Consider the following 14,325-nt stretch of genomic DNA (forward strand, 5'->3'; position numbering starts at 1 on the left):
TGTGTTTGGGTGGAGAAGGCGATCCAGTGTGCAACATAATGACATACAGCGAGGGAGGGAGGACGTTCTGCTTCTTCATAAATAAAAACAAGTTCATATGCCATTCTAAGCCCAGGTCTAAAACCCACATAGTTATAATTATATAAGGTATAGTATATTATATACAGGGAGAAGCATTTATATGGATACACCGCAATAACATGGGAATGGTTGGTGATATTAAAGTCCTGTTTGTGGCACATTAGTATATGTGAGGGGGCAAACTCCTCAAGATGGGTGGTGACCATGGTGGCCATTTAGAAGTCGGCCATCTTGGATACAACCTTTGTTTTTTCAATAAGAAGAGGGCCATGTGACACATCTAACTTATTGGTAATGTCACAAGAAAAACAATGGTGTGCTTGGTTTCAATGTAACTTTATTCTTTCATGAGTTATTTACAAGTTTCTGACCATTTATAAAATGTGTTCAATGTGCTGCCCATTGTGTTGGATTGTCAATGCAACCCTCTTCTCCCACTCTTCACACACTGATAATAACACCGCAGGAGAAATGCCAGCACAGGCATCCAGTATCCGTAGTTTCAGGTGCTGCACATCTCGTATCTTCACATCATAGGCAATTGCCTTCAGATGACCCCAAAGATAAAAGTCTAAGGGGGTCAGATCGGGAGACCTTGGGGGCCATTCAACTGGCCCACGACGACCAATCCACTTTCCAGAAACTGTTCGTCTAGGAATGCTCGGACCTGCACCCATAATGTGGTGGTGCACCATGTTGCTGGAAAAACTCAGGGAACGTGCCAGCTTCAGTGCATAAAGAGGGAAACACATCATCATGTAGCAATTTCAAATATGCAGTGGCCTTGAGGTTTCCATTGATGAAGAATGGACCCACTATCGTTGTACCCCATATACCACACCAAACCATCACTTTTGTTGTTCCAACAGTCTTGGAGGCATCCATCCAGTGTGGGTTAGTGTCAGACCAATAGCGGTGGTTTTGTTTGTTAACACCATTCACATAAAAGTTTGCCTCATCACTGAACAAAATCTTCTGCGTGAACTGAGGGTCCTGTTCCAATTTTTGTTTTGTTCATTCTGCAAATTCTGTGCGCCGATCTGGGTCATCCTCGTTGAGATGCTGCAGTAGCTGGAGTTTGTAAGGGTGCCATTTGTGAGTAGCTAATATCTACTGAAGGGATGTTTGACTAATGCCACTCTCCAGTGACATGCGGCGAGTGCTACGCTGTGGGCTCTTGCTGAATGAAGCTAGGACAGCCACTGATGTTTCTTCATCAGTGACAGTTTTCTTGCGTCCACATTTTGGCAAATCCAACACTGAACCAGTTTCACGAAACTTAGCAAGCAGTTTGCTAACTGTAGCATGGGAGATGGGTGGTCTTGTAGGGTGTCTTGCATTGAAATCTGCTGCAATGACCCAGTTACAATTTCGATCCGCTCCTCGACATGTCAATGGCTGTGAACAAAGAGAAACTTGTAAATAACTCATGAAAGAATAAAGTTATGTTGAAACCAAGCACACCATTGTTTTCTTTTTTTTTTCTCTCTTTTCTTTTAAGCAGGGAAACAGTTTGCCCAGCACCTGAGCAACACATGTTATCCATTTTTTTAATCTCCTTTCAAGTTAGTTGAAAATCATTTGCCCCTTGTGTCATTTGTATCATGTATATTTATATGTAGCTAATCTGCAGCATGAGTACTGTCAAGAGAGATAAAAACGGATCCAGATTGTTCTTGAAAATGTGATGCTTTCCAAAAATCTGCCAAAGTTATGCTCTGATGCTATCAATTGCGTTATTGTAGCATATTTCATATTTACCATAAAGACGTAAAGAAAACATCTAGAAAGGGACTAGCAATCCTTTTTGGCAGGTACTATTCTCTTTTTTTTTCCATTTGATTCACCTTTTATTGTTTATTTTATTTTCACTTACTGAATACGGGACAGACTTGACTGGGGGAAAGAAGGGGAGAAAGAAAGAGGGAAAGAGAAACAGCTGAGAAGAGGGACGGGGGAGAAGGGCACACCATTGTTTTCTTGTGACATTACCAATAAGTTAGATGTGTCACATGGCCCTCTTCCTATTGAAAAAACAAAAGTTGTATCCAAGATGGCCGACTTCTAAATGGCCACCATGGTCACCACCCATCTTGAGGAGTTTGCCCCCTCACATATACTAATGTGCCACAAACAGGACTTTAATATCACCAACCATTCCCATGTTATTACGGTGTATCCGTATAAATGGCCCACCCTGTATAATTGCGCCTGTCCACTGGTTAAATACAATTTTCTAGATCCGCCAGTGGAGGGGCAGTTCAGGGAGGCTCTACAGCACGGGGGTATTAGTCCCAGCTCCCAACCTAGTATAAGATCGTGTTGTAAAATATTATATACAATGTATTTTTATTTTTATTTATTTTTTTATCTACTGATACAAAACATCAAGTCACAAGCAAAGGGGGAACACAGCATGGCACATGTTTAAACAAGGGAAGTTTATTCATTAAAATTATTTATGAATCAAATAGACAGAACATAGATTTTCACCCAAAAACATTCACAAGGCACCAAGTCCGGTATCACACAGACATGTCACGTGATTATTAAACTGAAGCTGTCAGCTCGGTAGAGTGGGCAATCCTGATAAAGCTATTCATTTTGTAGACTCAAGCTGCTCTTCATTACCGGCCACTAGATGTCACCAAAAAGTGCTGTGTTGAAAAGCTTCGAGTAATAAAGCTTTTTTCAATACAAGCTTGATTTAGCCATCAGTACTTGGTTGCAATAAGTAGATATTTCAGTACCTACATTTCAGAGGGTAAAGATAATGAAATACTATCTTAACGATTTAATTTTGTTAATTGGTTTATTTTACTCATCATTGTTGCAATCTTGAAAACAAAACAATGTTTATCTAAAAAATACTAATCATTTTGCATAATATTTGCATAACATCTTAGAGTTTACAGTTAAACTATTTCTACCTTTACTTATGTCAACATTTCAGCACATTTTAATCCTTAAATTTCATTTTTCAAGATTGTGCCACAAAAACAAGACTGCTCATCTTATGGTGGGATCAACAAGTCAGTCCAGTGATGATTCTAAAATATTTTCAAGGATTAGAAAGGAGTTCAACATTAACTGTAAAATGAGTTCACTTCTCACTGAGGATGCTCGTGTTTTTCTTAAGAAAAATTGAGGCTGATAAACCGGAAAACTATCTTCTGAGAACTTGTCTCTTTGTGCAGCAGCGCAATATCTTCAAACTCTACTAAGTACAGCAGAAAAATGGTTTAACACAACTGTGGTTAAAAGGGCAGCCAAGGTAATTAATACAACGGTTATTCATTTATTGAATGGGTCATTCTATAAATGACTAATTTCAAAGACAAAACATTCACAAGCTTTGTGGTGTCAGCATTATTTAAGCTTTAATATGATTACAGATATGGTCAAAACCACTAACCACTCTGTTAGTGTTGAGGCATATTACACTCGGTATCCCAGAGCCTGTGTTCATCTACCCTGCAACGTCTTCATAGTAGGAGTATCAGGTGGTGCGCTGGTGAATATTGTCCCTACAAAAGCATGTGTCCCCCACAACGAGTGTCGGATCACTTTGCAGCAGCCCAGGTCCTCAATCTGAAAGCCCAGGTGACGGTATCGGTCATCTGTCTCATACAGTGTGTTGTTGGTGTACGGGCCAAAGTACTGAGAAATAAGAAGGGACACACAAATATGAGAGTTATCTGATCAAGACCATCGCCTGAAAAGCAACAATAGTCTCTATCTATAGTGTGTGTGTGTGTGTGTGTGTGTGTGTGGGGGGGGGGGGGGGGGGGGGGGGGGGGGGGGGGGGGGATGGGGAGTTGCAATTGCACACCGCTGTCTGCACAAGTTTGTCCTGCCAACATTACAGCTTCCAAGAAATTTTCACCAGTTTTCTTCTGCAGAAATGTACATTTGTTATACACACAGCGCACTGCCACAATGAATCACCCTTAAATACCAGCCCAGGGACAGTTACTTTGAAGGTTTGTTATTCTGCAGCTGAATGACTGTGGAACAATCCAGAAAGGCAGCGGCCTGCCAAGCTAGCTGTGGACTTAGAAACAGCTTTTATGATGTCCTGTCTTCAAACCTACTGAAACATGTGAAGTTAAGCACAAAGTCACGCCTGTGCCAGAAAAGCAAATACATCAGCTTCTGTCTGGTGACCAAATATCTAACCAGAATCATGGTGCAGCCTCCAATGGACGTGTTTACATTTGATCATGTGCTTATTTCAGAAAACTCCAAATAAATCTAAATGTATGCACCAAAGACAAAATACCTGAAGATAAAAAGAAGAATTTAAAGGAATCACTAAAAGCGCCACACTGTAACTGCATATCTAAATGCATCTGTCACAGACAGCTACCTGCATCTTGACTGTGCTGATCGTGGCTAATTCAGAGTTAATTCCATGTAACATGAGCTTCTAACAGATTTCTCAGATTTATACTTTGTCATTTGATGCCATGTGATGTCTACACCCAATCAGCCATTTCATTTGTTGTTATTGTGATAAAATATCGTAAAAACACTGAACAGTTGTTGACAGGCAGAGTCAGAGATAACTTACAGCGAGGCCTGACGATGGGTCGATGAAGTCTGCCCAGAATCCTTCTCGCTGCAGCGCACAGCAGATCTCCCGTGCACCTGCAACAAACTACACAGCAGACACCACAATCATTAATTACTTCATTAATTACTGTAAAATAAATAATAAAGTGTCTCCTCCCCTTTCTCAATGAAACTCACGCATTTATTATCCGTTTCATTTTCACTTCTTTTCACACTACAGATGGGATGTACTACATGGATGTGCTACTACTGTTTTTAACATTAGTAACATCTCATATAATGCAGTTTCTGTAGTTCTCCAGAGGTGGACAGCTTTTCTAATAAACTCTTCAGCTCATCATCAGTGTTTCTTTTACAGACCTCTAATATTTGCAGTGCTTAGCTGTTGTAAAAGGTTTCTAAAATAACACTTACATTTATTCTGAGTACTTGCTGTGATAATGTAGGGAGAAACCCTGTGATGTCTTATTATAGTGTAAGACATGTAAAACAGCTCAGCTTAGCATTTAACCTTGTCAAGCATCTGCTCTCTCTCATCTTCCACCTCAGCAGACCATGACGCCATATCGTTCTGCGTCTTCTGGGTAACCGTGACAACCATCATACCACAGGATGGAGCTTCAGGAAACATTGACTGGAAATCTGTTTATAATTAGGAAACACTCGCATTAGACAGGAACACCGCTTCTCATGAGAAATACAAGCAATTTCAAAGTTATGCAAGGCTGAAAAATAAATGTATGAAGGATGCAGTTACAGCGATGTACCTTTCTTTAAGAGTTCAGGACACGCCTGTGTGGCACACTCTACTCTCGAGTTGTCAAAGTACTGTTCAGCTGTGCTGACTTTGCCAGAGGACGCAGGATTGCCCTTGTTCTAAGAAAGAAAAACACAGCTGTCAGAAAAGCGAATGTCACCACTCTCAGCATATGAGCAACAACGCCAACGATACAAAACCTGGATATAGTTTCAGCATACACTGTTTTAATGTCTCTTCATTCTAAAATATTCAGACGGATGCTGGAGGTCTGGCTGCATGAATCATGTCACACCCACGATTGGCTAGCGTTACATTTTTTACACTTGTTAGCACCACTAAGTCCACACCACACTCCAATGAAAAGTTCATTTTTGACTGATTAAAAATGCATAAAAAAAATGTCACACATCATTTTATCTTAAACATGTGTACGTGCTTGTGTTAGTCCGCGTAGGGAAATGACTCCTCTGCATTTAACCCATTCAGCCAGTGAAGTAGTGGGCAGCCACCGAGGAGCAGTGTGTAGGGACGTAGGGGTACCTCAGGGTAGCCGTTCAGGGGAATCAAACCCCCGACCTTCCAATCATGGGGCAACCACTCTACCTACTGAGCTATCCCTGCATATGATTATTCATTGATAATCTATACATACTTCAACATAAAATTCCTCTGACATTTATTTAATTGCACCAGTGTTTGTGAAATTTGTAGCAAGATTAACATTAGTAGTAATAACACAGCGTAGTTTGGTCCATATTTGTTTTGATTATTAAAAACATTCATAAGGTTCTCATTGGACTTACAGAGAGCTCTCTAACAGACTGGGCTAGAAGCCACTCATGCTTCTGATAGCAGGATGGAGCAGACAACACATCTGGTAGCATTTTGTCTGTCAGGCTCTTCTGTTGCTCTGTCAATCCTTCCAGCTGGCAGTCAAAGCCCACATTACCGGGCAGCGGGAAGCGCTGGTCCTGGGGCCCGAACGGCGCCATTATGTCATCAGGCCGTAGTGTCTGCAGTCCTTAAGCACAACATAACAAAGAAAAGTAGCATGCACACAAACTGAGTTTACACAAAGAAATAAGAAATTACAAATTTTGGTCAACACCAATATCACTTCATCAGAGTCGGAGGTAACGACTCTGTGTCAACCTCCGTATATCTCAATTTATTTTGTGTTATTAGGTCTATACCTAATACCTAATCTATACATAAGATGCATTAGATTAAATTACTGACTAGAAAAACATGTTGTAGTTAATGTTCAAATGTATAAACTTAAAATAAGGCCATACCTTTAGCAGAGTGAGAAGTGGCCAAAGCGGGCTCATTTAAGCCTGAAGAATCAGCAGCAGAGAAGGCTCTGCCTCCAGCCACACGATACACCAACACATGGAGCCCTGGAAGGTAACTTACCAACCTGCTTCTGCTGCAAAGCACCTGCACATGCAAACAAACAGTACAACTGTAAATGGCAGTCTCTCAGGTACTACTACTACTAATACTACTACTAACAACAACAATAATAATAATAATAATAATAATAATAATAATAATAATAATAATAATAATAATAATAATAATGCTGAACTCAGACACCTGAAACACCACCAAAGGTCTACATCACAGGTGTCAAACTCCAGGCCTCGAGGGCCGGTGTCCTGCAGGTTTTAAATGTGTCCTTGATCCAACACAGCTGATTCAAATGGCTAAATGACCTCCTCAATATCTCTTGAAGTTCTCCAGAGGCCTGGTAATGAACTGATCATTTGATTCAGGTGTGTTGACCCAGTGTGAGATCTAAAACCTGCAGGGCACCGGCCCTCGAGGCCTGGAGTTCGACACCCCTGGTCTACATGGTCAAAGGTTTACAGCAGGGGCCTCGAGCTCCGGTCCTCGAGGGCCGGTGTCCTGCAACTTTTCCATGTGTCCCTGACGCAACACACCTGAATACAATTAGTAGATCATTAGCAAGCAACCTGACTGCATGCTGAGGTGGCAATTCAGCCATTTCATTCATGTTACAGCAGTTCATGAGTGAATGAACATGGTGCAATAAATGTACTGTTAAAAGTGTATTTTCCTTAACACTTACATTTACTTGAGTAGGGTTAGAGGTTGCCACTTCAGCAACTTCAGTTCTATACTCTTGCTAATGACCTACTAATTGCATTCAGGTGTGTTGCAACAGGGACACATGGAAAGGTTGCAGGACACCGGCCGTCGAGGACTGGAGTTTGAGACCCCTGGTTTACAGCTTCATCTTGTCATCTGTCAGTTTGGAAAGTGATACAAAGGTTTTGGGATTCTAACAAAGTTTTTCCAGGAGTGATCAATGACTCATCCAGGAACTGCAAGCTTCATCTGCCTCAGGTCAGAGTTTCAACAATGACAAAAAGAGACTCGGCTAAAATGACATGAGGGTCCCAAGGCAGAAATGTAACCTTTTGGAAGGTCTCATTACATATAGAGAACAGAAAAAAAAACATATCAACAGTCAAACGTGGTGGTAGTGTTAATTGATGGATACATGAATTTTGCTCTCAACCAGAAAATCCTACAATCCTGAAGTCCAGCCATAAGTTTGTACCCTGTAGCTCAAGCACACTTGGGTTATGCAGCAGGACAGTGATGTGAAAAATTCCCATTTTAATAAATGAATAAAAAAAACTGAAGTGCTTAGACAAAGTTCAGACTTTAATCTGAAGATGCTGTGGCGTGGTGTTAAACAGGCCATTCATACTGAAATACCCTCTAAAGTTGCCAAGTTAAAATAATTCTCCAAAGTGTCTCTACAGGAATGTCAAACATTAATGGCCGTTTATTGCAAACAGTCCAACCAGTTATTAAGTTTATTCAAAAACAAACAGAGGTGGTCTGGCATCAAACTGAAGCTCCCTACATCACCTCGTTCTCTGGTTATCACATTCACATACTCGTCTATCCAGCAGGTTGAAAAAAATACCCCAATTACATTTTGTATTTACTCGGGTTATCTTCGTATAATATTACAAATGTTTGTATCTAAAACATAAATGTGAGAACTATGCAATAAATTTAAAATAGAAAGAAATATTTCACGTTATTCAGTGTTTACAGTGGTGCTCTGTGATGGTGATCACTGCAGAGCATTAACATCAGAATAAGATGAGAATATTACAAACTGTTGTTTGACAAACTTACACTGGTCATCCTAGCGTGCTTCTGATTATCTGCAGTATCCAGTGAAGTCTCTGTAAGAGTCCAAGACTGTGTCATCAGGAAACATTTCCAAACACATTCATCACAGAAGAAACGCTGTACGACTACCACACCATCCTGACTGATCCGCTGCTCAGTCTGCTTCACTCCTTTTAAATCTCATCTATTCTTTTTGAATCAGAATTAAGGAAGTTATGTATGAATCATATAAGCCACTCTGAAGTCCAGCAATCCTAATCAAAGATGAGGCATGTTTGCATAGCTAAGTGGACTGCTGCCCCCACGACTTGGCCCCGGATGGATGGAAATCCACTGACTGGATTGGTATCAATGTACGTCAATAGCATAGCTCTGCCACTGATCTGCTTAAATAGCTGGATGTAAGCATCTTAAGAAGCAATCGTGGTTTGAGAAACACACTGTTGGTAGCCTAGGATAGCCGATGGTAATGTGAAAAACAACTTATGCCAGGTGATGTATGGGGAAACAAACATTAGCATTATTTTACAAATTAAAAAGAAATCTGCAAGAGTTCAAGGCACCGGGATTTTGATTAGGAGAATAAAAGCTATTTTAGCTATTTATAGATAAAAGGTTGATCCCACTACAGCTACTTCACAAAGATGGTTTTATTCTTTGCGATGTTTCGTTATACTGAGCAGAAAGCTCCCGATGTCAAACGTGGGCGTGTTTCCTAAACCAGCAGCTGACGGAGCGAACAGGTGTGTGCAGGTGAACTCGACACATCGTCGAGCTATTCAGGAGTGTGTCGAGGGCAAAATGTCAGCTCATGATTTGAAACACGGAGGTACGACATCAAGCGGAAGCTGTTTGATAAATTAAAATAATCGCATTGTTGTCAGCAGATAATATTGATAATATTGAAATCTGCATTTGCACCAGCTGGAGATGGAGAGAGTCCTTTAATCTTGTCAAACTCCGAGACAGATTTGCACACAGAGTCGACCAATCGGTAAATATGACGAATCTGCGGATTGAATGTGTAAACAAATCTAACCAGTTAAAGTAAAACCAGTTAACTACTGTAATCTTTCGGCTTTAGATACATCTGGGAACTTCTAGTGAGTGTAATAGCACGTTTCACACGGTTTATCCTCACAGCGGTATGACAACCGATACATTTTAGTAAGAAACGCTATCTGCTGATAAGCTAACAAGAGCAGAACATAACTTACAGGATTTTAACAAGTCCAAACCAGATGACTGCGTTAGTTTGTTCCTATTTATACTTCCACAAAATCGTAGAAAAACAGTCGACCTTTGAAAACATGAAGACACTGTCCAAATGAACGCGGGCAACTCACTCTAACAACATTTCTGGCTTTGACCTCGGGGGAAGGGGGGGGGGGGGGGTTCTTCGTTTTAGTTTCAAATGAGCTTAGAGGTGCATTACCGCCCCCTCCTGGACAGGAGTGTGAATCAGGAACTTGGAATATTGGGAATAAAAAAAAAAATCTGCAGTATTGAACCCTTTCTTATCACAACTTTCAACAGTTGGCCATAGATGTGAGACAGTGCCTTTCCAAGCAGGGTTTCTACAGTGGAATGAATCTTCAGCTCCTCCTATTAACGTCTTCCTGTCCAGGACACAAGCCCGGCATACTAACAGTACATGCTGAGCAGATTCCATTTTTTTGCAGTGGGCACACAATCCCATTGGGTGCTTGCCTATTAGCTGTAGTGTTTTATTAAGCCCTGTATGACCTATCCTGAGATGGGTAATTGTTATTTCACTATTTTGTGACCGTGACCGAAATGTATCTGAATGTTGCAGAAATCAATTCCTGTATCGCTGATATCCCAGTGCTTCTGCCAAATTCAAAGGATTTGAATCCTCAGTGCATGAATCATTTTCATCTGTGCATCTGCTTCCCCAGAAAGTGCATTAAAATCCCCACAACATATTATTTTCCCTAGACCCATGTGTAGGGAACACCTACACCCTACACCTACATATTAAACACCTATAGTGTTTAATATGTCCCCAGTGATCCTTTTACATAATTTATAGTAGTTGATCATTACTGCCTCATCTTCCTCCATCCAAACCTTAACTGTGATTGTCTTGTGCTCTATATTTACACTGACTAATCTATATCATATTCCAGTTCACACAAATGTGGCCACCACCTTCTTTTGTATCATTCTTCATAGCTGTATATTCATTTATAAACAAAGTACCACTCTGCTTTTATCCATGTTTCCATATTACACAAGGTTTTCTTTGCAGATGAGATACTGTTTTAGTTCCTGCCCATTAGCAATAAGACTTCAAGCATCCCACTGCAGAATATTTAGGACCACAATGAACTGCCTCCTCCTGGCTGTGAGCTAGGATTTCTACCACTCAGCATTTCCTGAGCTGTCTCCCACACAGACCCGTGATTCCCAGGTCTGTAGTCTTCACAATTATTTGGATTTTTTCAGTTTTCTTGTCTGTTTGAGTGGTGCAGTTTATTACAGCCTCCATAAATAGCACAAAATCATTTTTGTTCATAACCAAAGCTTCTTTTCTGCTTCTGCATGCCATCAATGGATTTTACTCTCTGGATCTCTGCTGCCCTTTTACTTGCCTCATAACCACGAAAAGCTGAGATATGCTCACCTCCGCAATTGCACCACTTTAACTTTGCTCTTTTTCACATTTACCATACTCGTGTCCACCTCCAGTGACATGCCCATATCTTTGGCATTTAAAGCAAACCAAGGGAGGGGGAATATAAGGCTGAACATCCTAATTCATATAACTAATGAAAAAAGTTTGGATGGTAGCCTTTCCTCCATAAATTTTTAAATTACAGCTACACTGTCACATTTCTCTCAGAGTTTTTAAGCACTGTGCCTCGATAACCTTGGATCCTACTATATTTCCTTTGACTTGTTCAGCTGAAACAGCTGTTGGTACACCAGAAATAACTCCAAAAACATATTTCTGTCCTCAATCAAGCACCTTCCTGAGAGAGTTTAATTATTACCTTGGATTCCTCATTCTGCTTCCTCGATGCAGCGCTACTCTGATCACTATCAGTGCCATCTGTATTTAAGGATACCTTTTGCAACTTACAGCGGCTTGCAAAAGTATTCGTCTCCCTTGAACTTTTCCACATTTTGTCACATTACAGCCACAAACATGAATCAGTTTTATTGGAATTCCACGTGAAAGACCAACACAAAGTGGTGCACATGTATGATTTTGGTTCCCAAAATCATACATGATTCCAAACAGTTTTTACAAATAAATAACTGAAAAGTGGGGTGTGGTAATTGTTCAGCCCCTGAGTCAATACTTTGTTGAACCACCTTTTGCTGCAATTCCAGCTGCCAGTCTTTTAGGGTCTGTCTCTACCAGCTTTGCACATCTACAGACTGAAATCTTTGCTCATTCTTCTTTGCAAAACAGCTCCAGCTCAGTCAGATTAGATGGACAGCGTTTGTGAACAGCAGTTTTCAGATCTTGCCACAGATTCTTGATTGGATTTAGACACCAGACAAGTCAAGGATAAAGATATTGAGACATTTAAAGCAGGCTTAGGCTAAAAAAAGATTTCCCAAGCCTTGAACATCCCACGGAGCACTGTTCAAGCAATCATTCAGAAATGGAAGGAGTATGGCACAACTGTAAACCTACCAAGACAAGGCCGTCCACCTAAACTCACAGGCCGAACAAGGAGAGCGCTGATCAGAAATGCAGCCAAGAGGCCCATGGTGACTCTGGACGAGCTGCAGAGATCTACAGCTCAGGTGGGGGAATCTGTCCATAGGACAACTATTAGTCATGCACTGCACAAAGTTGGTCTTTATGGAAGAGTGGCAAGAAGAAAGCCGTTGTTAACAAAAAACCATAAGAAGTCCCGTTTGCAGTTTGCCACAAGCCATGTGGGGGACACAGCAAACATGTGGAAGAAGCTGCTCTGGTCAGATGAGACCAACATGGAACTTTTTGGCCAAAATGCAAAACGCTATGTGTGGCAGAAAACTAACACAGCACATCAATATCTTTATCCTTGACTTGTCTGGTGTCTAAATCCAATCGAGAATCTGTGGCAAGATCTGAAAACTGCTGTTCACAAACGCTGTCCATCTAATCTGACTGAGCTGGAGCTGTTTTGCAAAGAAGAATGGGCAAAGATTTCAGTCTGTAGATGTACAAAGCTGGTAGAGACAGACCCTAAAAGACTGGCAGCTGTAATTGCAGCAAAAGCTGGTTCTACAAAGTAAAAGTATTTGTAAAAAATGTTTTGAATCATGTCTGATTTTCGTTCCACTTCTCACGTGTGCACCACTTTGTGTTGGTCTTTCACGTGGAATTCCAATAAAATTGATTTATGTTTGTGGCTGTAATGTGACAAAATGTGGAAAAGTTCAAGGGGGGCGAATACTTTTGCAAGCCACTGTATGTCTCCAACATTTCTTACTACTGTTCACTGTATTCCAACCATTTTCCTTTTCGTTAACCAACTCCTTCTCTAGTGGATCACTACCTCATCCACTGCTCTCCTCTGGTAAACAATCAGAAGTTAAATTCTCGTGATTCCTAATGGCTTTCATAGCTGTATAGCTGTTGCTCGAAATCCACCCCTAAATATTCCTAGAGCCTGGGCTTATTTGAGCCAGTCCCAGCTGTTACTGGGTGACAAGGGCTAAGTGTGTCAATTTCCAAATATTTCAAGATTCAAGGTTCTTTATTTGTCACATGCATGGTTATACAGATATAACACGCAGTGTAATGGGACCTGATACACTCCTCGACTGTGCAAAAAAGAGAGGGGCATGATTCAACACACGGATGGCCTGAGGATAAAAGCTCCTCTTGAGCCTCTCTGTCCTTGCCCGGATGGTGTGGAACCTTCTGCCTGATTGCAGAAGTTGGAGCAGTTAGTTGCCAGGATGGGACGGGTCCTTCAGTACCTGCGCTGCTCTAGTCCAGCACCTCCTGGCGTAAATGTCCTGAAGTGGGGGGAGAGCAGTGGCGAGAGGACACACCCCTGTGGTGCTCCTGTGTTGATGGTGATGCTGTTAGAGACGCATCTACCCACCCTCACCACCTGAGTTCTGCCAGTGAGGAAGTCCAACACCCATGCATACAGACGGCTGTTGACTCCCAGATCCCTGAGCTTTGTGAACAGTCTGCAGGGCACTATCGTGTTAAACGCTGAACTGTAATCAACAAACAGCATTCTCACATAGTTACCCTGTTTCTGGGTTCAAAGTATATGACCATATAACTTTGGGGACAGTAGTTTCTCATAAAAATGTTATGAAAGGTTCCCAGAAAGTTGATTCTGTTTTTCTGCACAGTTTACTGTTTTCTTTTGTTTGAGTCATCGTAGACCTACACGAGGTTTTATGAGTTTATGTGTAATGAAATGTGATATATGAATAAAATTAACATTTACTCACAATGAACCTAGTCCATGCACGATCTTGGAATGTGGGAGGAAGACAGAAGCCTACTAATAAGAAGGTTGGTCTGCATGTCAGATATCCATGGACAAGATACTAACCCCAAGTTGCTTCCAAAGCATCCACTGGAATATAAATGTGCATGAATGTTGGAAAGAGCTTAGAAAGATGTTCTTGTATGAATGGGTGAATGACTTTGAGTGGTCAGTTAAAGCTCTATATGAGAAGCGGTCCATTTACCATTTACAGAGGGAACAGTGGTGTGAGGCAACAACTAATAATGT

General features: G+C 41.1%; 1 protein-coding gene across 1 annotated transcript; it reads right to left on the reverse strand.

The window, feature by feature from the left end:
• Positions 1–2,502: 2,502 nt before the first annotated feature.
• mmadhcb (metabolism of cobalamin associated Db) lies at positions 2,503–9,974 on the reverse strand. Its single transcript, XM_024800066.2, has 8 exons — positions 9,814–9,974; positions 8,600–8,649; positions 6,712–6,856; positions 6,220–6,437; positions 5,424–5,532; positions 5,168–5,298; positions 4,655–4,741; positions 2,503–3,741 (listed from the first exon to the last, which is right to left on the reverse strand). The coding sequence occupies exons 2-8, from the start codon at positions 8,606–8,608 to the stop codon at positions 3,547–3,549; spliced, it is 894 nt and encodes a 297-aa protein (XP_024655834.2). The 5' UTR covers positions 8,609–8,649; positions 9,814–9,974; the 3' UTR covers positions 2,503–3,546.
• Positions 9,975–14,325: the final 4,351 nt, after the last annotated feature.

The sequence above is a fragment of the Maylandia zebra genome, linkage group LG16 (assembly GCF_041146795.1).
Source record: "Maylandia zebra isolate NMK-2024a linkage group LG16, Mzebra_GT3a, whole genome shotgun sequence".
Classification (NCBI taxonomy): Eukaryota; Metazoa; Chordata; class Actinopteri; order Cichliformes; family Cichlidae; genus Maylandia; species Maylandia zebra.